We start from the raw sequence: 22593 nt of genomic DNA, 5'->3' as shown, positions 1-22593 counted from the left end.
TTCTTTGGCCGCACTTGGCATCTTCACATATATGTGTGCACTGGTCAGAATGTTGCCATCCCTTTAGGGTTCCTTTCCTTGTTCCAAGACCTGGAAACTGTCATTTATATGGTTATATTTTTGTTTTTACCTCTCGGGGATCCTATTCTTCATTGCCTAGTGTCCAGTGTCTGAAGAGCCATTGCTTTATCTCTTTTGTCCAGGTGTTCTGATTGCTTTGGTTTAGAAGGTAACTCTATTCCTTGTTACTCCTTTTTCCTGGAATCGGAAATTTGCCCATTTTTGGCCTGGACCTTTAATTTATATCTAAATCACTTAAATATTCTATCCAAATGGTAGCACCCATCACATTATATGTATAAAGATAAATGTATGATAAACTTATATATGGTTACTAGTATATTAAGACTAATAAATGTCCTTTATTCTGGGTAAGAATCATTGATATGTTTCATTTCTCCAAAGTTGTGCTTCTAGGAGGTAAATTTTCCTCCAATTAAGCTATCCGTTTAGTATTACAACCCACAAAAGAAACCATAAACACTGCAGCTCAACAATCTATCCTGAATCTGGATCCCTTCCATTCACTGGTACAACTCCGGAAAAGTTGTCTAATGTCTCTGAACCTTTGTTTACCCATCTGTGGATGAGGCTAATAAATACGATTATTGTGAGGATAACAAAAACATAATATATATTAAGCACCTGACAAGTAGTGGGCCCCAGTTAAGTTTAAGGGCAGTATCTTCTCCCCTTGTAACAGTGTATTTTTCAGTGTGCAGGTAACTGTGGATTTAGTTACCGACAAAGGATTACATATTGCATTGGGATCCAATCTACTGAAAAATATAAGGTTCATCAGCTGTGGCCTGTAGACTATCGAGAATGCCCTGTGCTGCCTTCCCCTCAGGTTTACAAATGCAATTTTAGAACGTGTTTGCATATGGCCACTTGGAAAGTTGGAAAATGGAGCAAGGTCAGTATATAGCTATGAATTTATATTCAGTCAGTCTTCCGAATGAGACTTTCTAGTTGTGGGATGCCTTGTAATCTGCATGTCTAACTAGTTATCAGAGTTGTCTCATGCCCCTATTGCTAACAATCACTTTATCAGTTATGGGTATAAATATCTCATCTCTCTTCCTGTGTTGGCTATAACCTGCTTTAAGCAGGGATCATAACTAATACTTATATCTCTTGTTCAGAGAGCCTGGCACAGTGACTTGCATTTTGAGTAGATGTGTAAGAAATATTTATTGGTTAAGTGAAAAAGTAAATAAATCTAATAGGTGAGTTATACAAGTTATGAGCACCATATTCCATATTCCATTTCCAGTTTAACTGACAGAAAGCAAGTAAATATTGCTTCTTTAAACTTAGCATTTAATAATGAGAAAAATCTCAGTAGTCTGAATAACCATCAACAAATATTTATCAAGTATTTACAATATACTGCTGAGATAACTATACAAAATAAATGGAAAGAAGCCAGTAACAGAAATAATAGATTCGGTCTCCTAAGGATTACTCCCATCTGTGATTGTCCAGCCTTCAGGATATTTTTGTATCTGCAGTAATTCTAACCACTATCAATCCTCAGTTTGTTCCAAAAGGACCTGGTTTGAGAGGAGGCAATATGTATTTTTTTCTTACCTATTATATACCTATTATCCATTATATACTTTAACTTCAAACTTTATTCTGTTTCCAGTGCTCTGTGACTTGTGGAGTTGGAGTAATGGAGAGAAGAGTGGAATGTATGGCCGAAAATGGTTGGTCCAGTGACTTATGTTTAAAGCATTTAAAACCAGATGCTCAAAAGAAATGTTATGTCAATGACTGTAAGTAATAGACTTCAAAAATCTACCTAGTACCTAAGTGTTCCTAAGAACTTTTAATTAACTTTTTTGTTTGTTTGGTTGGTTGGTTTTTTGTTTTGTTTTGTTTTGTCTTTTTGCCATTTCTAGGGCCACTCCCACGGCACATGGAAGTTCCCAGGCTAGGGGTCGAATTAGAGCTGCAGCTGGCTGGCCTACACCAGAACCACAGCCACGTGGGATCCAAGCTGCATCTGCAGCCTACACCACAGCTCATGGTAATGCCAGATCCTTAACCCACTGAGCAAGGCCAGGGATTGAACCTTCAATCTCATGGTTCCTAGTCGGATTCATTAACCACTGAGCCACGATGGGAACTCCTTAATTAACTTTTGAAAATAATTATTTGGAATAGTCATACACTCCACAAAATTAAGGGTCTTTTTTTTTTGAGTATGACAATATTTGTGTGATTGAGTTTAATTCATGTTGTATTTGTAATTTGTTCATTGTTGATAAATCGTATGCACTTGTCCTTACAGGTAAGACATTTACCACCTGCAAAGAAATCCAAGTGAAAAACAGCAGTGCCAAGGATGGTGACTATTACCTTAACATTAAAGGAAAAATAATAAAGGTATTATGAAAACACTTCCTACTTAATTTTAACATTTAGGATTGATGACTTTGGAAAAAGCTTTTCTAGATATTTGCATTTCTCCTCAGATCTATTGTGCAGGTATGCACTTGGAGAATCCCAAGGAATATATATCATTGGTCAAAGGTGAAGAAGACAACTTTTCTGAAGTGTATGGCTTTAGGTATGAGCTGTGTTTTAGCTTGTCTTTGCATTTTGATGGTCCGTAGGAGATTTAGATGTTCCAGAGTTCAGGGTGGTACTTGAATAGTTCATAGTGGGATAAGCAATTTAGGATGTATTAGGACCCAAGCCAGATGCTGTTTATGCCTGTTCAGTAATAAGGATTTGGGTATTAACATGCACTCTCAAAGAGACTGACTAAGAAGGATACTGTGGGTGAGCAGTGGGACCAAGGAGGGAAGATTTTAAGACCTGTGTATATTTTCATAGAAATCATATTAATTCCAGTAACAAAAGGTAGGAGAACTGCAGCTGAATTATTTTTCCACAAACTGATATTGAATTTCCCATTGATTATTTTGTATATTAACCTCAAGCAATTTTTGCTTCTTTCATGTTTAACTTGTAGACACTATAATATTGAAGAGATCTTTTGTTTTCCGACTTACACAGTGGACCATTTATCCACATTGTGGTCTAAAAACTGTATATGATAAAAATATTCTAATCTTGTTACAGACTACAAAATCCATATGAATGTCCTTTTAATGGAAGTAGGAGGCAAGATTGTGAGTGTAAAAATGACTACTTGGCTGCTGGACACACTGTTTTCAGCAAAATAAGAATTGATCTCATTTCCATGCAAATTAAAAGTAAGTGCCTAATCTCTACTTGTAAAATGAAAAGCCTCTATTTGCTAATGCAAGTCTAACAGTATGCTATCTTGTGTATATGGTAGGCAAGGTATAGGGAAGGGACTAGCATTGTACAATAATTACTTCAAAAAAATTAAAGTTATTAGTTGTAGTTTTCCAATACAATGACACAGACCATGAAAACTGTAATAAAAATGTCATTAGAAAGAGAGTAAAAATACTGCCTTTCCAAGATATAACCCTCTACCTTAAAATCCTTAAATTACTTTAAAAGTAAGGGAGTTAATATCCTCAATGTGATTATATAAGCTTTTATTTTTTGTGAGGGCTTAAAGTAATAATGAACATTAGTTGTGGGTTACAGATTGTCAAGTGCTTTCTTATGCTTTGCCTCCTTCAGTCTTTTTAACAACCCTGTGCTAGGTAAGGCAGTCTTGCACCACATTGCTGCAAGTGATGACATTAAGATGCACTTGTAGAAGCTTAAGTGACTTGTTCCAATTCATACAGTTAGTAACTGGCATTGGGTGGAGATAAAGTCTCATTCACAGATCCCAGATTGTGAGCCTGCTGCCTTTCTGAGAAGATTTATAGTCCAGTCAAGTCAAAATGTATTTATGGAAACTAATGTCCTTTGAGCATCAGGTAGCCTGCCATCCTGGAAGTTACAAAGTGAAATAGAAGGCAGAAAGTTCACTTCAGAAGCAGAAACTGTAAATTACAATTGAATCACCAGTGCCTAGCACAGTGCATAAACCATAAAATAAAACAAACAAACAAAAATGTTTGTTGAGGAGATCCCCTCGTGGCTCAGCAGAAACAAATCTGACTAGGATCTATGAGAATGCAGGCATGATTCCTGGCCTTGTTCAGTGGATTAAGGATCTGCTGTTGCCAAGAGCTGCAGTGTAGGTCTCAGACATGGCTAGGATCTGCCATTGCTGTGGCTGTGGGGTAGGCTAGCAGCTGTAGGTCCAATTTGACCCCCTAGCCTGGGAACCCCCAAATGCTGTGGGTGAGGCCCTAAAAAAAAAAAAAGACAAAAAAATGTTTGTTGAGACAATGAATGCAGGAATATATAATCTCTAAATCACAGAGATATATGAAGGAACTATGGTTGTAGTCAGTAATAGTGGCTACTTACTAAACAGCCACCGTTACTGCAGTGGGGAAGCATTATGCTGTTATGATTATGATCATAAACTCAAGTTAGACTGTCTGAGTGTAAATTTTCTGCATCCATTCACCATATGTTCAGTCACATGACCTTGAACATATCTTGTCAAGCCTGAATTCCCTTATGTCTAAAATGAGATGCCTCTCAGGTTTTTTTTCTTCCTTTTCCCCACACTTTCTTTCCTTCTCCCCCACCCCCTTTTTTTTCCAGAGGAGTTAGGATTGAGATATAATTTTTTATTTTTATTTTTGTCTTTCTAGGGCTGCACCCATGGTATTTGGAGGTTCCCAGGCTAAGGGTCCAATTGGAGCTGTAGCCGCCGGCCTACGCCACTGTCATATATTAAATGACAGTCCCAAATGTATTATTTCCAATTTGGGCTGCTACCCCGAATAATTCCAAGATTCAACTCTCTACTGCACATAGCCACACGCATGTCTAATAGGCATCAGGCAATGTATCCAGAGCTGAATTTTCAGTGTTTATTCACAACCACTCCTTCTACCCAAATCTTTACCATTTCAGTAAATGGCAACTATAATCTCCTGGCTATTCTTGCTGAAACATAGCCACGTCTTTAACTCCTCCCTTTCTCTCACACCTACATGCCATCCATCATCAAATTCTGTCAGGTGAATCTTCAGCATACATACTGCTATAGATTATATTGTGCTCCTCCCCCCCAAATTCATCTGATGAAGTCTTAATCCCCAATGTATGGTGCTTGGTCCTAGGGAGATTATTAGGTTAGGGTTAGCTCCTAAGGGTGGGGCCCTCTTCATAAGATTAATGCCCTTATCAAAAGAGGAGAAGACGCCAGAGCGCTCCCTCTCTCTCTGCCATGTGAGGACATAGAACGAAGATAACCATCTGAAAGCCAGCAAGGGGGCTTCCACCAAAACTGTACCATATTGGTACATGTTTTCAGCTTCTAGATCTACAAAAAATGTTTCTGTTGTCTAAACCACCCAGTTTACGATAGTTTGTTATAGCAGCTTGAACTAAGACAATTGGCAAAACTACCTTCTCATTACTTCTTTTGCTACCACCTTGATCCCAGTCCATATAATTTTTTTTTCACTTGGATTATTATGCTTGTCAGCTGGTATTCCTGTTTACTCTGGTAGCACTCCAGTTTCATTTCACCTTTCTCCCCACTCCTGACCTAGATTCTCTTTTCAGTGGAGAAGCCAGAGCGATCCCATAAAACATAAGCCATGCCATGTTTTATACATTATCTCATTTCATCTTTTTTTAAAACAACCCCAACTTCTGCTCATAACTCTTCAAACATTTCCCATTGAACTCATAACAGAGTTGAAAATCTTGCCAATTGTCAATAAAACTCAGCATGTCTTTCTGCTCCTCCTTTCCACACTCTTCTCCTGCACCATCTGCTTCAGACACACACTTATCCCTTTGCTATTCCTTGAATACATCAGGCATACCCCCGCCCCGCCTTGAGGCCTTTGTATTTTCTATTCTATTTTCCCAGAACAACTGTCCCATAGTCATCTGTTGGGTTTACCCCTTAATTTCTTTTGGGTCTCTGTTCAAATACACCTTCCCAGTGAATTCGTCCTGACCACTCTCCGCCTAAACTCCCTTTTTCCCCATCCTTTTCTGGCTTTATTATTATTTTTTTGCTATAGCAATTGTCACCTGTAACATATGATAGTATCTACTCTGTTACCTGTCTCTCTCAGGTAGTATGCAATTTCTATCAGCCCCTGTTTCATCCACTATTTGGCTCATACAGTACTTATAATAATGCTCAATTCATAATAAGTTCTAAAGAAATATTTGCTGAATAAAAGTCTTCAGCTTGTTTCAAGGAGCTGTCTGTCTTGAGGAAATTTTGAAGACAAATTTGAAATAACCAAAGTGGAGGAGAGGAGTTTCAGAAGGAGACACTGGGAAGACAAACCTGAAATGGTGAAGCATCTTGGTTCCATCAGAGATGAAACAATTTTGTCTAAATATAAATTGAAATCAGGTTGGCAGGTGTGTGGGGGGGGTGCAGCTTATTACATAAGTTCCCAGAAAGCAGAGAATGAAGAACAATACATACTAAAATGCACAGTTGGATTTATCTTCTAAGTTATGGGGACCTTTGGAATAAAAGCACAAGCAAGGGAGGGAACAGACACAGTTGGGAGGAGAACAATTTCATCCATGAAGATAATTAGGAAACTATTGTAATAATGCAGATGGAAAATGATGAAGACCTAAATGAGGGACGTGGTTCACAATAGAGAGCCTGAGCAACATAGTAAAGAGGTACACTCTGTGATTTTCCAGCAGAAGGACCATGGGGATTTGTGACATGGGATATTTAAAAGATTTCCAAAATAACCAGGTGGATGGTGATATAGCTCAATGAAGTGAGAAATATAGCAGGGGGAGGGGAATGTGTTTGGATAAAAAGGTAATGCATGTAGCTTTAAGCATGTTAAGTCAGCGCTATCAGTGGATTATCCAGGTAAGGGTGGAGGCACTAGGAGCAAAGGATAATTTGAAAATTTTGTCTGTTTGCCCAGGCTAACCCTAAGTACCATGTATAACCAGTGGTGTGCGGGTAAATGTTCAACAACCAGATCTTCACGACCAAAAAAAAAAGTCTGATTCATAGTATTTGCCAATTTCCATGATGTGTGTATTACCACCATGACCAGTTTTCAGCTACCAACCTGAAGTCATTGTACATGGAGTTGGGAAGAGATGCATATGATTGGTTCTCATGATTTGGTACAAGTTGACTCTGGCATACCACTGAAGGCCTCCTGGGTTTGGAAACTGCCCTTGGATATATGATACATGTTTCCATAAACAATGATTTGGGTGTTGCCTGTAGGGAACTGACATCATCATGGGGGCACACAGTGATCTTGCTGTCCTCTTGAAAAGTGAAGTATTTGAAACAACATTAGGGGGGACGAGAGCCACTGAATGGATGAGCATTTGTTGGGATATTATTTAAGCGTTTCAAGCATGAATAAGTGATTGGATCAGCTGACCTTTAGACTTCCTCCCAACCTATTTTTTGGCCAATGACTATTTTTTGATACTTTATATAGAACCCTCAGCATTATTGCCACTCAAGAAATTTTGCTAATGATTTTAGCAAAAGTAGGAAAAAAATGAAATAATAATATAATGCAATAATATAAGAAATCAAAGAAAATAGCACCCTTTTTAGCTGGTTGTTTTTGAATTCCTAAATGAATCAGTATGTATACTCTCTATTAGCACTCGTGTTGTCATAATTTATTTATCCTTAAATAACGTTTCTTCTCTGTAATTTTGTTCCTTGACCTTACTTTATATATTTTAGGTATTCACTATGATATAAAATATAATAAAGCATTTATTTAGTATTTAAAGCATCTGGATTAGTTATAGATATCCCTGACATTTTTAAGGGCTATTTGTGATATGAATTTTTTATATTAAAGAAAAATTTGAGAGCCTGATCTATGTTATGGACTAAAATTGTACAAAATTTTTGCTTAAAACTTTAGATTAATTCTTTTAATGTATTTAAGAATGTAATATGAAGACTGTTATGTTTTGCAATGAAGATTTGAAAAGCATGCAGTGTCTCGTGCTCAAGAGTTTTTTTTTTTTTTTTTTTTAATTATTTTCTAGCTACAGACTTTCTTTTTGCCCAGACGGTATTTGGAAATGCAATTCCATTTGCCACAGCTGGAGACTGCTATAGTGCTGCCAGATGCCCACAGGTATTTCATATTTGTTTGGTTACTTTTTCCTCACCTTGAAAAAAAAAAAAATCGATTCTCTTCTTTCATTTTCCTTTTTTTTTTTTTCTCATTTTTTTCCTTTTTGCTTTTAAAGGCCGCACCCATGGCATATGTAATTTCCTAGGCTAGGAACTGACGAGGAGCTGCAGCTGCCAGCCACATCCACAGCCACAGTAATGCAGGATCCAAGCCACGTTTGTAACCTACACCACAGCTCACTGCAAGGCCTGATCCTTAACCCACTGAGCAAGGCCAGGGATGGAACCTGCATCCTCATGGATACTAGTTGGGTTCGTTATCATTGAGCCACAATGGGAACTCCCTCTCCCTTCATTTCCTTGACTAAAATACTACAAAACATAGTAAGTAGAAAATGGAAATTTCTTACGAGAAATTTATTTCAAAAGTTATGGATGAACTTTAGAGGAAAAGCATCTTTGCCAGCATTTGGGTTTGTTTAAAAGGTGTAAAAATAAGAATTTTAAATTGTTAAGATCCTATTTTTCCTTTTGTTTTACTTTATCTTTTTGAATCTTTCTGCTTAGTGTACAATGATGAAGAGACATGTTACAAGGTAAAGGAATAGATCATAAGTATGTGACTTTCACACACTGCTCCCAATATCAGTTATATTATTATCAGTCTGGGTCTGTAACATTTTCAGAATAACTTTATATTGTCTGTGAAATAGTGCATTTCCAGGTGTTCTTGCTTTCATCCTTTCTTTTCCAGAGTTCTTCTCATAGACCCTTGTATGTCATCTTTGAGATGTCTAGTACAGTGTGTACTTCTTGGAAGAGATTTGTTATCTCATTTTTATCAAAGGATTGTATAAAGTCTATGTGAACAACATTTTTATGATAATATGGACAGATGTAAATTACATGAATATAACATTATTAGGTATATTGATGGGTATATTGATAGATTGATAATAGATGATTAAAATTATGTATAAGAGGTGGTAATTATAATATTGATATCATTTTGAAAAGAAGAAGCTAAGAATTTAACACAGCCCTCTCTTCTAGAAATTGCTCATTTACACTTTTCATCATATGACTTGGAAGGTATGCTAACATTGAAAAGAGAGGACATTTTCTGTATTATAGAAGGATACTGAAAAGAGATCAAAGACACTAGAACTACAAGCTCAAATGAGTATGAAAACAGTTTACTGAGATAAATATGTAAGTTTTAGGTCCTGAAATGCAAATAGAAGCTGGCAAGGTCATATGAAAAAGACCTAGGAGTTTTATTCAACAACCATGAGTTCAGTATGACTCACGTAGATCAAGTGGTACTTTCTGACTGCCCAGTATAGTCATAAGTACCAAAACACAATATCAAGACCAAGAGACTTTTCTTGTGTCGGACACTGGAATATCACAATTTAATACTTCTGTCTGGAAAAGGTAAAATATTAGTCTATCTAGGAGTAGAAGGCAACAATTGACAATTTGGGTTTGGGGGAGGTTGGTTTCAATTGTGTTACATAAGGAAAATGAAGAAGGTAGCCAGGAAAAGAATGGGAAGTTATGATAACCATCATTAAATATTAAAAGAGGGAGTTCCCGTCGTGGCGCAGTGGTTAACGAATCCGACTAGGAACCATGAGGTTGCGGGTTCGGTCCCTGCCCTTGCTCAGTGGGTTGACGATCCGGCGTTGCTGTGAGCTGTGGTGTAGGTTGCAGACGCAGCTCGGATCCCGAGTTGCTGTGGCTCTGGCGTAGGCCAGTGGCTACAGCTCCGATTGGACCCCTAGCCTGGGACCCTCCATATGCCGCGGGAGCGGCCCAAGAAATAGCAAAAAGACAAAAAAAAAAAAAAAAAAAAATTAAAAGAGGTCCGTGAAAGAGGAGTGACATCAGTATGTCTTACTCTAGGAGGCACAAAGGGGGCAGAAGATTCCAGCTCAAGATAAAGAAGACTTTTGACAGGGAGAGTTGTCCAGGAAAACGACCACTTCCCCAAATCTGAGGCCTCAATAAGTCACTAATTTTTGCCTATATTTTGGAAAGTGATCTTATATTCTGCAATCATGCTGAATTCATTGTTAATTGTAGTATATATACATATACATATATATATATATATATATATATATTTTTTTTTTACTGGATTCCTTAGATTTTCTATGTACATGGTAATGTCTTCTGCAAAATAGTGTTACTTCTTCCTTTGCAATCTGGATGCCTTTTATTTCTTTATTTTGCCCATGACACTAGCTAAAACTTCCAATTTAGTGTTGAGTAGAAGTGGCAAAGTGGAATCCTTGTCTTGTTCCTGACTTTATTTTTTATTTTTTTGTAGTTTATTTTTTTGTTTTTATTTTTTAATTTTTTAAAAATTATTTCCCCAATACAATTTTTTTTCTACCATACAGCATGGTGACCCAGTTACACATACATGTACACATTCTATTTTCTTACATTATTGTGCTCCATCATAAGTGACTAGACATAGTTCCCAGTGCTACACAGCAGGATCTCATTGCTAATCCATTCCAAAGGCATTAGTATTCCTGACTTTAGATGAAAAGCATTTAGTCCATCATTGAGTGTATTAGCTGCGAGCATTTTGTAGATGGCTTTGATCAGGTTAAGGAAGTGCCCTTCTAGTCCTAATTTAAGTGGTTTTATCATGAATGTTGGGTTTTGTCAAATGCTTCTTCTGCATCCATTGATCTATGGAGATGATCCTGTGGTTCTTGTCCATCACTGTAGCATTACGGTGTATCACACTGTTTGATTTTCGTATATTGAAACAATCTTGCATTCCTGAGGAAAATCCCACTTTGTTACGGTGTATAATTCTTTTTACATGTTGCTAGATTTGGTATGCTTTGTTGAGAATTTTTCATTTGTATTTGGAAGAGATATTGGCCTATCATTTTCTTTTCTTGTGATGTCTTTGCCTGGTTTTTGTATCAGGGAAATACTGGCTTTGTAGAATAAATTGGGAAGCGTTCATTCCTCTTCTCCTTTTTTTGGCAGAGCATGTGAAAAATTAATATTTGGTAGAATTCACCAGCTAAGCCATCAGAACTTGGGCTCTTCTTTGTGAAAGTTGTTTTATTTACTAATTCAATCGCTTTACTTATTGCAGATCTTTTCCAATTTTCTAGTTCTTTTTGAGTCTGGGTAGTTTATTTTTCTTTTAGGAACTTGTCCATTTTATCAAAATTATGAAATTGGTTACCATACAATTATTCATATTATTCCCTTATAATCTTTTGTGTTCCTGTAAGATTTGCAGTCAGGTCCTCTTTTTCATTCTTGATTTTAGTATTTTGAGCCATTCTTGGTTTGCCAATTTTGTTCTTTTCAAAAAACAAACTTTTGACTTTGTTGAGTTTATCATTTTTCTCTTCTTCATTTCATCAGTTTCTGCTCTATTCTTTATCATTTCTTTTGTTTGGCTTGCTTTATATTTAATTTGATCTCCTTTTTTTCAGTGTCTTAATGTGGAAAATTATATTACTGGTATAATTTTTTTTTCTTTACGCATAGGCATTTACAGCTATAACTTTCCCTTTAAGCATTTCTTTTGCAGCATCCTAGAAGGTTTGGTATATTGTGCATTCGTTTTCGTTCATCTTAAAAGTATTTTCTATTATCACTTGTGATGTCTCATTTGACTCATTGGTTATTTAAGAGTGTGGTGTTTTTAAGTCCCATGCACTTGTGAATTTCCCACATTTCCTTCTGCTATTGATTTCTGGTTTCATTCCATTGTGGTTGGAAAACACACTTTGTATTATTCAATCTTTTAAAATTTACTGAGGCTCGTTTTATTGCAGAGCATATGGTTATCATGGAAAATGTTCAGTATGTGCTTGGAAAGAATGTGTGTTCTGTTGTTGGGTGAGGTGTTCTATCGATGTCTGTCAGGCCTTGTTGGTTTAAAGTATTCAGCTCTTCCATTTCCTTGTTGATCTTCTGCCTAGTTATCCTGTCCTCTGAAACTTTGCAATGATTGCTGAATTTTCTCTTTCTCATTTCAGTTTTTTTGTTTCATTTACTTTGTATTCGAATTATTTACTTTGGGATTTTGTTGTATATGATTGTATATTTATAATTATCATAATTTCCTGATACATTAACCATTTTATCATTATAAAATGTTCCTTTTTATTTGCAGTTCAGTTTTTCTATCTGCTGTGAGAATTTATCTGATGTTAGAAGGAATATTCAACTTGCTTACAGTACATGGTATATATGTTTTCATCCCATTTGCTTTTTTAATTTTGCATTTGCTTTTTAGGGCCACACCTGCAGCATATGGAAGTTCCCAGGCTAGGGGTTGAATCAGAGTATAGCTGGCCTATGTCACAGCAATGCAGGAGCCAAGCCACATCCGTGACCTTCACCATAGCTCACAGCAAGGCCGGATCCTCCACCGACTGAGCAAGGCCAGGGATCAAACCGACATCCTCATGTATACTATTTGGATTTGTCTACCGTGTGGAAACAGGAACTCTAATTTTTTTTCTATTTACCTATATTTTTAATTGAAGTATAGTTAATTTACATTTATGTTACTTTAGGTGTACAGCAAACTGATTCAGTTATATTATTATACATTTTATCTATTTTTTAGGTACTTTTAAAATTTTTCTTGGAATATAGTTGACTTACAAAGTTGTGTTAATTTTAGGGACACAGCAAAGTAAATCTGTTATACATATACATATATCCATTTCTTTTCATATTCTTTTCCCATTTAGGATATTACACAGTATTGAGTAAATTTCCCTGTGCTATATAGTAGGCTCTTTTTTTGCGTGTGTCTTTTTAGGGCTGCACCCAAGGCACATAGAGGATCCGAGGCTAGGGGTCAAATCGGAGCTATTGCTGCTGGTCTACACCACAGCCACAGCAACGTGGGATCCAAGTCTCGTCTGTGACCTGCACCACAGCTCGTGGCTACACTGGATCCTTAACCCACTGAGTGAGGCCAGGGATCGAACCCGCAACCTCATGGTTACTAGTTGGGTTCGTTAACCACTGAGCCACTACGGGAACTCCGAGTAGGCTCTTGTTGATTATCTACTTTATATATAGTGTCTTCTACATAGAGCACTTTGTTGAATCTCTGCCTTTTCATTAGATTTTTTTAATGTTATAATTGATATGTCTGGATTTATATTTGCCATTTTACTTTTTTTTTAATATGTCTTATATTGTTTTTGTTTTCCTGTTCCTTTTTCACTGCTATTTTATTCACTGAATATTTTCTAGTGTAACATTTTAGTTTCCTTAATGATTTTTCACTTTATTTTTAATTGTTTTCTTTCTCTTTTTTCCTTTTTCTTTTTAGGGCTGTGCCTATGCCATACGGAAGTTCCAGGACTAGGGAGTCAAATAGGAGCTGTGCTGCCTGCCTACACCACAGCCACAGCAACATCGGATCAAAACTGCATCTGTGACCTACGTCACAGCTCGCCATGACGCTGGATGCTTAACCCGCTGAGCCAGCCAGGAATTGAAACTGAATCCTCATGGACATTATGTCGGGTTCTTAACCCACTGAGCCACAATGGGAACTCCTTTAATTGCTTTCTTAAAGGTTGCTCTAGGATTTCCAATGTACAACATTTTAAATTATCATAATCTACTTCAGATTTATACTGCCTAATTCCAGAGAGACATAGAAATGTTATTTCTACGTATACTCTATTTCCTCTTCCTTTTTTGTTGTATTTGTTGTACATGTGCCATATAGCTATGTAACAACCCCACAATACATCTTTATAATGTTACTTTATATAATTTTATGTCTTTTAGAGAGAAGATATGAGAGAACTTACAGTTCACAGAATTTTTTTAAATGTTTTTAATTTAGTATTGCTGCTTCTCTTCATTTCTTCCTGTGGAATTGAGTTAACAGAGGCTTCATTAAGTTACTCTGAAACAGCTTTACTTCTACCTGCCTCATTTATGGCATTATTGTTAAATATATTTCTCTATATGTGACTGGTCAATAGTATAATTATATACATATTGATTTATACAAATGCCTTTTAAGTAAGTTAAGAGAATAAAGAAAAATAAATATGCAATTATAATGTATTTTGTATTTACTACAGTTACCTTTGCGAGTACACTTTTGTTGTTCTGCATTGATTTGTATTATCTGATGTCACTTGATTTCAGCCTGAAGAACTTTCCTTAGAATGTTAACATGTCTATTAATAACAAACCCTCTCGGTTTTGTTTATCTGGGAATGTCTTTGTTTTGCATCCATTCTTAAAAGATTGATTTGCTATAAAATTCTTCTTTTCAACACTTTAAATATACCATTCCTCTGTCTGCTGCCTTCTAAAGAACAATAGAACTCAACTCTTTATCTTTTTGGGATTCCAAGGTAGGTGGTCATTTTTCTCTTGATGCTTTCAGATTATTTCTTTGTTTTTGACTTTCACATCTTTACTGCGACATTTTTGGATGCGGATCTCTTGTGTCTACTCAACTTAGAGTCTATTGAGCTTCTTAGATGTGTAGATAAATTCATTTTACTAAATTTGGAAGGTTTTCAGCCATTATTTCTTCAAATACACTCTCTATTCTTTCTGGTACTTCCGTTATGCATATGTTCGCACACTTAGTGATGTCCCTTCATTTCTCTGAGGCGCTATTCATTTTTCTTCATTCTTTTCTCTTTGTTTTTCAGATTGTAGCATCACTCTTGATATCTTTTCAAGTTTGCTGATTCTTTCTTCTTCCAGCTCCCATCTACTGTTGAATGCCATTTCGTAATTTTTAAAATTTTGGTTCTTGTACTTTTCAATTCTGGAATTGTCCTTTGGCTCTTTTTATAACTATAATTTTTATCTCTTTATTGATACTCGCTATTTGATGAGGCATTGTTATCTTCCCTTCCTTTACTTTTTAAAGCATGGTTTCCTTTAGTTCTTTGGACATATTTATAATCGTTACTTTGAAGTCTTTATCTGCTCAGTCTGACATCTGAAACCTCTCAAAAGCAGTTTCTGTTGCATTCCTCCCTCTATGAGTCATCCTTTACAGTTCCTTTGCATGTTTCCCAATTTTTGTTGAAAATTGGGCCTTTTAGGTAATATATTTTAGCAGTTATGGATATAAGGCTCCCCTCCTCTCTAGGTCTTGTTGTTTTCTTGCTTATTTACTTGTTTAGTCCTTGGCTGGGCTGTTTCAGTGACATCTATTTCCCCTGCAGTGAGTAGCCTCAGAGTGCTCAGCCCTGTATATGTACATAGTCACCCAGTCCTCTTGGATGGACAGTGTTTTCAGCTGGGCTTTCTTTGATAAAGTTTCTAGCTGGTCTGCCTCTACCGGTATTACATTCAGCTCTTAGCCTCCACTAATTGGTAGATGGTTTCTCTGTTCTTTCAGTAACATCCTGTAGGTATCAATTACTCCATGGCCTGATCTAATTTAAATCAGGCTCCTTGGCCAGAGCAGTCTTAAAGGCGTGTTCATGTATTAACTTTTATAATCCTAAAATTTAATGTTTATAATGCTACATTCATTTATCCATTTAAAAACACTGCGTCCAAGATCCTCGAGAAAGTCAGAGGCAGCACCGGTATAGCAGTAATGTGCTCCTCTCTGCTCATCAAGGTGAGATGCCTCCCTCACATAGTTCTCCAGACATTTCTGGAATGCAAAGCTCTGCTGCCAAAATTAGATGTTATTGGGCATAGGTATATAGCCATGCCTGTTTTTAAGTCTGTGTTCAACTGCCTGAAACTGTTAGCAAAAATACAAACTACCTAGTATTCTTGAAGATATTCTGTCAAATATATAAACCAGATTCTGTGTTAAGTTCCACAACATTTGCATGAACTCCAGATGTTTGATGTCACAGAAGTTATTCTGTTTGGGATTCATCAAAACCACATCCTCTGTGTTTGCATATGACAGGGCACTCTGGGACATGAATGCCAAAAAGAGAATGGACACAGATGGCAATCTTTAGGGAAAATAAACTTCGCCACGTTGTAATGTAAGATGAAGTTAGGGAGTGTGATGTGACTTTAGAATTTGTACATCAAAAGTGAAGTAAAGTAAAATGTTTGGTACATTTCAAGAGCCATAAAAAATGTCTATCTCTTTATAACTGTTTTGTAATTAGTATTGATTACATGAGAGAAAGAGAAATAATCAGTGCCAGAGGATCATGGCCAGAATCCATTTTGAGTATTCAGAGCCAGTTTTTAATTTTTTTGTTTTGTCTTTTTAGGGCTGCACCCACAGCATATGGAGGTTCCCAGGCTAGGGGTTGAATCAGAGCTGTAGCCACCAGCCTACACCACAGCCACAGCAACACAGGACCTGAGCCGGGTCTGCAACCTACACCACAGATCATGGCAACGCTGGATCCTTAACCAGCCAGGAATCATACCTGCATCCTCATGGATGATAGTCAGATTCATTTCCTTTGCGCTATGACAGGAACTCAAGTATTTTTGAACATGTATTCTTTGTTATAAGACTGTAGAGTTGGATATATAACCGTAAGATTTACCCCTTTGTTTATACTGTTTAGATCATCTCCTTCTTTTTGCTTACTTCATCCATCTTTTTACTAAAAGAGGTATATCAAAATTTTCTTTTTTTCTTTTAGGGCTGCACCTGTGGCATAGGGAAGTTCCAGACTAGGAATTAGAGCTGTAGCTGCAGACTTACACCACAGCCATATCTACAACCTACACTGCATCTTGAGGCAATGCTGGATCCTTCACCCACTGAGCAAGTCCAGGGATCAAACCTCCATCTTCATGGATACTAGTTGGGTACTTAACTTGCTGAGCAACAACAGGAACTCCAAAATTTCCTGTTATTAAATTGTTTATATCTATGTACCCTTTCATGTCCTGTAGTTTTGCTTCAGAAAAGTTGCTCTTTTTCGATGCATAATATTCATGTGCTATGTGTTCATTGTGGATTATGTTTTTTAGTGCTTTGTCATGTTTTCCTGATTTGAGCTTGAATTCTACTTTGTGCTTTATAAGATTTCCTACCCCTGTTTTCTTTTTAATGTCCGTTTGCCTGGTAGATGCTTGCACATCCTTTTAATTTTGGCCTTTAGGAGTCACTTGGTTTTAAGTAGGCCTCTTACATATACCATGTAGTTGGGTTTTGTTTGTAAGTCAATTGGAAATTTTTTTCTTTAATGAGATGTCATACCCATTCACAGTTTTTAATTAAAAAAAATAACATACAGTAAAACTGCATTTATTTGTGTACGGTTTTAATGTATGTACAGATTCATGTTACCATCACCATAATCTGAATATGGAATAGCTTCCTAACACTTTCTCCATGGAAGCAATTCCTCCCTCCCACCTGATTCTTGGTAAGCAATGATCTTTTCTCTGTTGCTTTTGCTTTACCTTTTCTGGAATGACATGCAAATGCTATATAAATGGAATCATATAGTATGTAACCTTTCAAGATTAGCTTCCTTCACTCAGCATAATGCCTTTGAGGTCCATGTGTGTAACTGAATGTATCTGTAATTGGTTCTTTTTTATTGCTGAGAATTATTCCTTCACGTTGATGTCATGCAGTTGTCCTGCAGTTTGTCTATTCATATGTTAGAAGAAAATGCGTTGTTTATAGTTTTTTAAGATTATGGATAAGGTGATATGCATATTCATATAGAGGATTTTGTATGAACATACATTTCCATTTCTCTGGGACAAATGCCTATGAGTGAGAGTGCAGGGTCATATGTTCTGTATATATTTAACTTTACAGGAAACTGCTAAACTGAGAGAGTGGCTGTACAATTTTTTACTCCTACCAGCAGAGATTAAAGTTCCAGTTGCTTTGCTTCCTTGTCATCACTTTAATATTATCAAGTTTTTTGTTTATTTCCCTCTTTTCAGTGGTACCTCATTAGGGTTTTAATTTGTATTTCACTAATGGATAATAATGTTAAGAATCTTTGATGTGCTTATTTGCCATCTGTATATCCTCTTTGGTGAAGTGTATGTCCAAATCTTTTGCTCATTTTTAATATTAGATTGTTTCCTTATTATTCCTTACTGTTTAATTTTGGGAGTTTACATATTCTGGATACAAGTCTTTTGTTGGATATAACATTTCCACATATTTTTTTCTGGTCTGGATCTTGTCTTTTCTTTCTCTTAGGTGTCTTACACAGAGTGGAAGTTTTGTTTTATTTTATTTTATTTGTCTTTTTAGGGCTGCACTCGAGGCATATGGAGGTTCCCAGGCTAGGGGGCGAATCAGAGCTGTAGCCACAGGTCTACACCACAGCCACAGCAACGCCAGACCTGAGCTATGTCTGTGACCTACATCACAGCTCAAGGCAATGCCGGATCTCTTAAACCACTGAGCGAGGCCAGAGATCGAACCTGCGTCCTCTTGAATACTACTCAGATTTATTTCTGCTGAGCCATGATGGGAACTGCCAGGAAGTTTTAAATTTTAATGGAGTCAAATTTATCATCTTTTTTCCTTTATGGATTGTGCACTGTTATATTTAAGAACTCTTTGACTTTCTCCAAGTTATAAAGATTTTTGCCTTTGCTTTCCTAAAAATTTTTTATAGTTCATTGTTTTACATCTAGATCTATGATAGATTTTGAACAAGTTTGGTATGAAGTCTGAGGAGATTTGCCCATAGATATCCAATTGTCCTAACAACATTTGCTGAAAAGGCAGTTCTTTCTCCAGTTAATTAATTGCTTTCCCATTTTTGTTAAAAATCAACTGGACATATTAGACTTCCCACTGTGGTGCACTGGGTTAAGGATCTGCAGTGGTGCAGGTTTGATCCCTGACGCTGTGGGGCAGTTGGTTAAGAATCTGGCATTGCCTCAGCCATGGCATAGGTTGCAGCTGTTCAGTCCATGGCCTGGAAACTTCCATGTGCCGTGCGTGCAGCCAAAAAGGAAAAAAAAAAATCAATTGAACACATTTATGTGGGTCTATTTCTGACTCTCATTCCATTGACCTACATGTCTCTCTCTTCACCAGTGCAGCCCTGTCTTGGTAATGATAGCTATATAATTAGTGTCAAAAGAAGATAGTGTGGGTCCATTGATTTTATGCTTTTTTTTTCAGATTGTTTTAATTATTTTAATTTCTTTTTTTTTTTTGTCTTTTTTTCTATTTCTTGGGCCGCTCCCGCGGCATATGGAGGTTCCCAGGCTAGGGGTCCAATCGGAGCTGTAGCCACCGGCCGACGCCAGAGCCACAACAACGCGGGATCCGAGCCGCGTCTGCAACCTACACCGCAGCTCACGGCAACGCCGGATCGTCAACCCACTGAGCAAGGGCAGGGACCGAACCTGCAACCTCATGGTTCCTAGTCGGATTCGTTAACCTCTGTGCCACGACGGGAACTCCTAATTATTTTAATTTCTTTAGCATTCAATATAAATTTTAGAATCAGTCCTCCACTACCTGGTGGAATTGTTTTTTTGGAACTGCATTGGCTGTATAGATCCCGCTCAAAATAAAATATGTGCAGTGAGCTTTAAACTTGTAAAACCTACTGATGGACTAAGCACATATGAACCAACCCATCAATCAAAGAAGTGAAACATTAAAACTTGCATCGATCTCTGTGCTTTCCCTCTATCTTATATCTTATATAACTACTACTTTTTTCATTGATACAGCTAATTACTCAAGGGCAGGCACTCCAATTGGTTGAATTCCTAAGTCCTGTGAATCACCTAACCTTCCATTTGTGATTTGGCTGTTAGAATTTTACTTCTTATGGTAGCCTCTTCTAAAAAATGTCAAGAGAGTATAAGAGGAGTTATACTTCACACTACTTCAAAAAAAAAAACAAAAAAAAAAACAAACCATATTTTCGGTTGTTCCTTTGTTGAAATAATTTTTCAAGTTGAAGATTAGGTTGAAGGAAGTTTAAACTTCAATCTTAAATGAAGTAATGGAATCGAAATAATTAATCCATACATTTATCCACTCATTTATTCCTTCTGAAGTTCTATAGGAATGTACCAGTACCTTTCTTATGGCACCTATAATTCTCTACATTTCAATACATTTCTCTATGCAATACATGATTTCACTTATCAGATGTGTTTTTCCCAGATTTTATTAAAATATAATTGCCATTAGATATTGTTTTAGCTAAAGCAGTACAACGTAATTATTTGGCTGAGTATTAAAAAAATGATCACCACAATAATTTTGGTTAAAATCCATCACCTCACATAGTTAACAAATTTTTTTCTCTTGTGATGAGAACCTTTACGATCTACTCTCTTAGCAACTTTCAGATATACAGTACTGTTGGAGTTCCTGTCGTGGCTTGGCGGAAATGAATCTGACTAGAAACCATGAGGTTGCAGGTTTGATCCCTGGCCTCGCTCAGTGGGCTAAGGATCCGGTGTTGCCGTGAGCTTGGTGTGGGTCACAGATGCAGCTCAGATCTGACATTGCTGTGGCTGTGGCGTAGGCAGACGGCTATAGATCCGATTCAACCCCTAGCCAGGAACCTCCGCATGCCGCCGGTGTGGCCCTAAGAAGTAACTATATATATGTGTGTACACACACACACACACACACACACACACACACTACTGTATTGTTATCTGTAGCCACCATTACATCCCCAGGACTTACTTACCTTGTAACAGGAAATTTGTATTTTCTGTCCATCCTCGGCATTTCTCTGACCCTGACTTCCACCTCAGGTAGCCACCAATCTGTGCTTCACTTCTCAGATCCGGAGTAAGATCTCTCTGTATTCCCAGAGTACTTGACACCAAGTCTGCCACTCAATTCATTTTGAACAAATGAGTGAAATGTGTTTTTACCCCTATAATCCCACCCCAATTTCAGATGAATTGTTTTCCCATTTCTTTGAGATTGTATTATGTAGTTTTTAATAAGGGCTAAGATATAAGCAAAGCTTATGAAAATTAGTCTGGAGAAATGGAGCAATAGATATTTCAAGGGCCAACTGATTGTGCTAATGACCCCTTAAGGTTTTCAGTAGTCAGCTGGATTTTTTTCCTTTCATTTCCAGTGCATATACATTTGCATTCTTCTGAGCAATCTTGAACAGGAAGATAACGAATAAATGGAAAAGCAAAATATTAGGTTGTGAAAAACCCTGCGTGGCCCAAGTGGAGCATTCAATAAGTGGCTAGTCACAGGAAAACTTAACATCACAAAATATGTTTCCCTTTTTTAATTTGGTGAGACGCCTATTTATGAGTGAATGTGGGATGAAAGTATCCAGTGCAAAACTTGTATCAGATGACTCTCAAATAGTAGAACGTATCCTTAGAAAGAGTTCTTCTCATTCAAGTATTTACTAATATAAAATTCTCATGTGTCTAATGTCAGTCTATTCATTGTCATGGAGTATGATGGGCTTAGTTGCGTGTTTATGTATTAACTTTTATAATGCTAAAATTTAATATTTATAATGCTGCATTCATTTATCCATTTAAAAACACTGAGTGCCTAGGCTCTCTTTTGGGCTCTGGAACTACAGCAATGAAGCAAACATATGGGTTGTAGCCTAAATTTTGTATCCAAACAGTGCATACAATAGGAACTTTTGTTTGAAATTTATCTAAAAATTATTTCTGTTGTGGGGAAAATTCTCCATATATTATTACTTTTTAATTTATTTTTTCCTTTTTTATTATTAAAGTATAGTTGATTTACAATATTTCTTCAATTTCTATCATATGGCGAAGTGACCCAGTCATACATTACTCTTTATAAATGCATTTGAATCTCTATTTTGGTTTTAAGTAAGAATTATATAAGAGTGCTAGGAAATCTAATTTAAAATAAATTAATATATAGTTATTTTTAGCAGTAGTAATAATTTTCATTATAAATATATTTGTAATCTATTTGGCCTTTGCTTTCATGACAACATAATATTTTAATTCATATGATATAATCTTAGTGTTTTGTCACAGAATTGCTCAAGGTTCCTGAGTTTTTAGGCCATGGGATATTGTGATGTGATCTAGGATTGTCTTATTATCTCTCTAAGTCTATAGTGAATATTGGCAATGGGCTGAATTAATTAGCATTAAGCACTTCAACTTTTCAGTGTGTAATTCTGTACTGCAAAATCACATAAATGTCTCACAAATTTTACCCATTCTAGTCATGGATGTTCTTGAGTAAAAGATGTTTAAAGCTTAATTTTTAACAGAGGTAGTCTGAATTATTTTGACATGAAAATGGTTCCTGTGTCTTGAAAATCATTAGATCATGAAGCCACTAGGGGGCTCACACACCAAGTGTAAATCACACAGAACACTTCTGGGTACCCAAAAAGGACGTGATAGCTGGGGCAGTAACTACATTCAGTAGTTTTGTATGGTAGTTAAGAAGT

The 22593-nt window shown here is 36.6% G+C and overlaps 1 protein-coding gene across 8 annotated transcripts in view; it reads left to right on the top strand.

Annotated features, from left to right (window-relative positions):
- Nucleotides 1-22593, top strand: part of ADAMTS20 (ADAM metallopeptidase with thrombospondin type 1 motif 20) — a 210223-nt gene that overhangs the window by 174340 nt on the left and 13290 nt on the right. For all 8 annotated transcript variants that reach the window (XM_085024338.1, XM_085024337.1, XM_085024341.1 and 5 more), the window contains 6 exon segments: nt 776-976; nt 1712-1841; nt 2360-2454; nt 2544-2638; nt 3157-3290; nt 8119-8210. In XM_085024338.1, the coding sequence (XP_084880464.1) occupies nt 776-976; nt 1712-1841; nt 2360-2454; nt 2544-2638; nt 3157-3290; nt 8119-8210 (747 nt within the window).

Source organism: Sus scrofa, chromosome 5, assembly GCF_054392235.1.
Source record: "Sus scrofa isolate SSC_HxYL_T2T_F1_AM1 chromosome 5, Sscrofa_HxYL_maternal_Yorkshire_Landrace_v2.0, whole genome shotgun sequence".
Lineage (NCBI taxonomy): Eukaryota > Metazoa > Chordata > Mammalia > Artiodactyla > Suidae > Sus > Sus scrofa.
The sequence above is the reverse complement of the archived record's forward strand: the minus strand, read 5'-3'. Positions and strand labels throughout refer to the sequence as shown.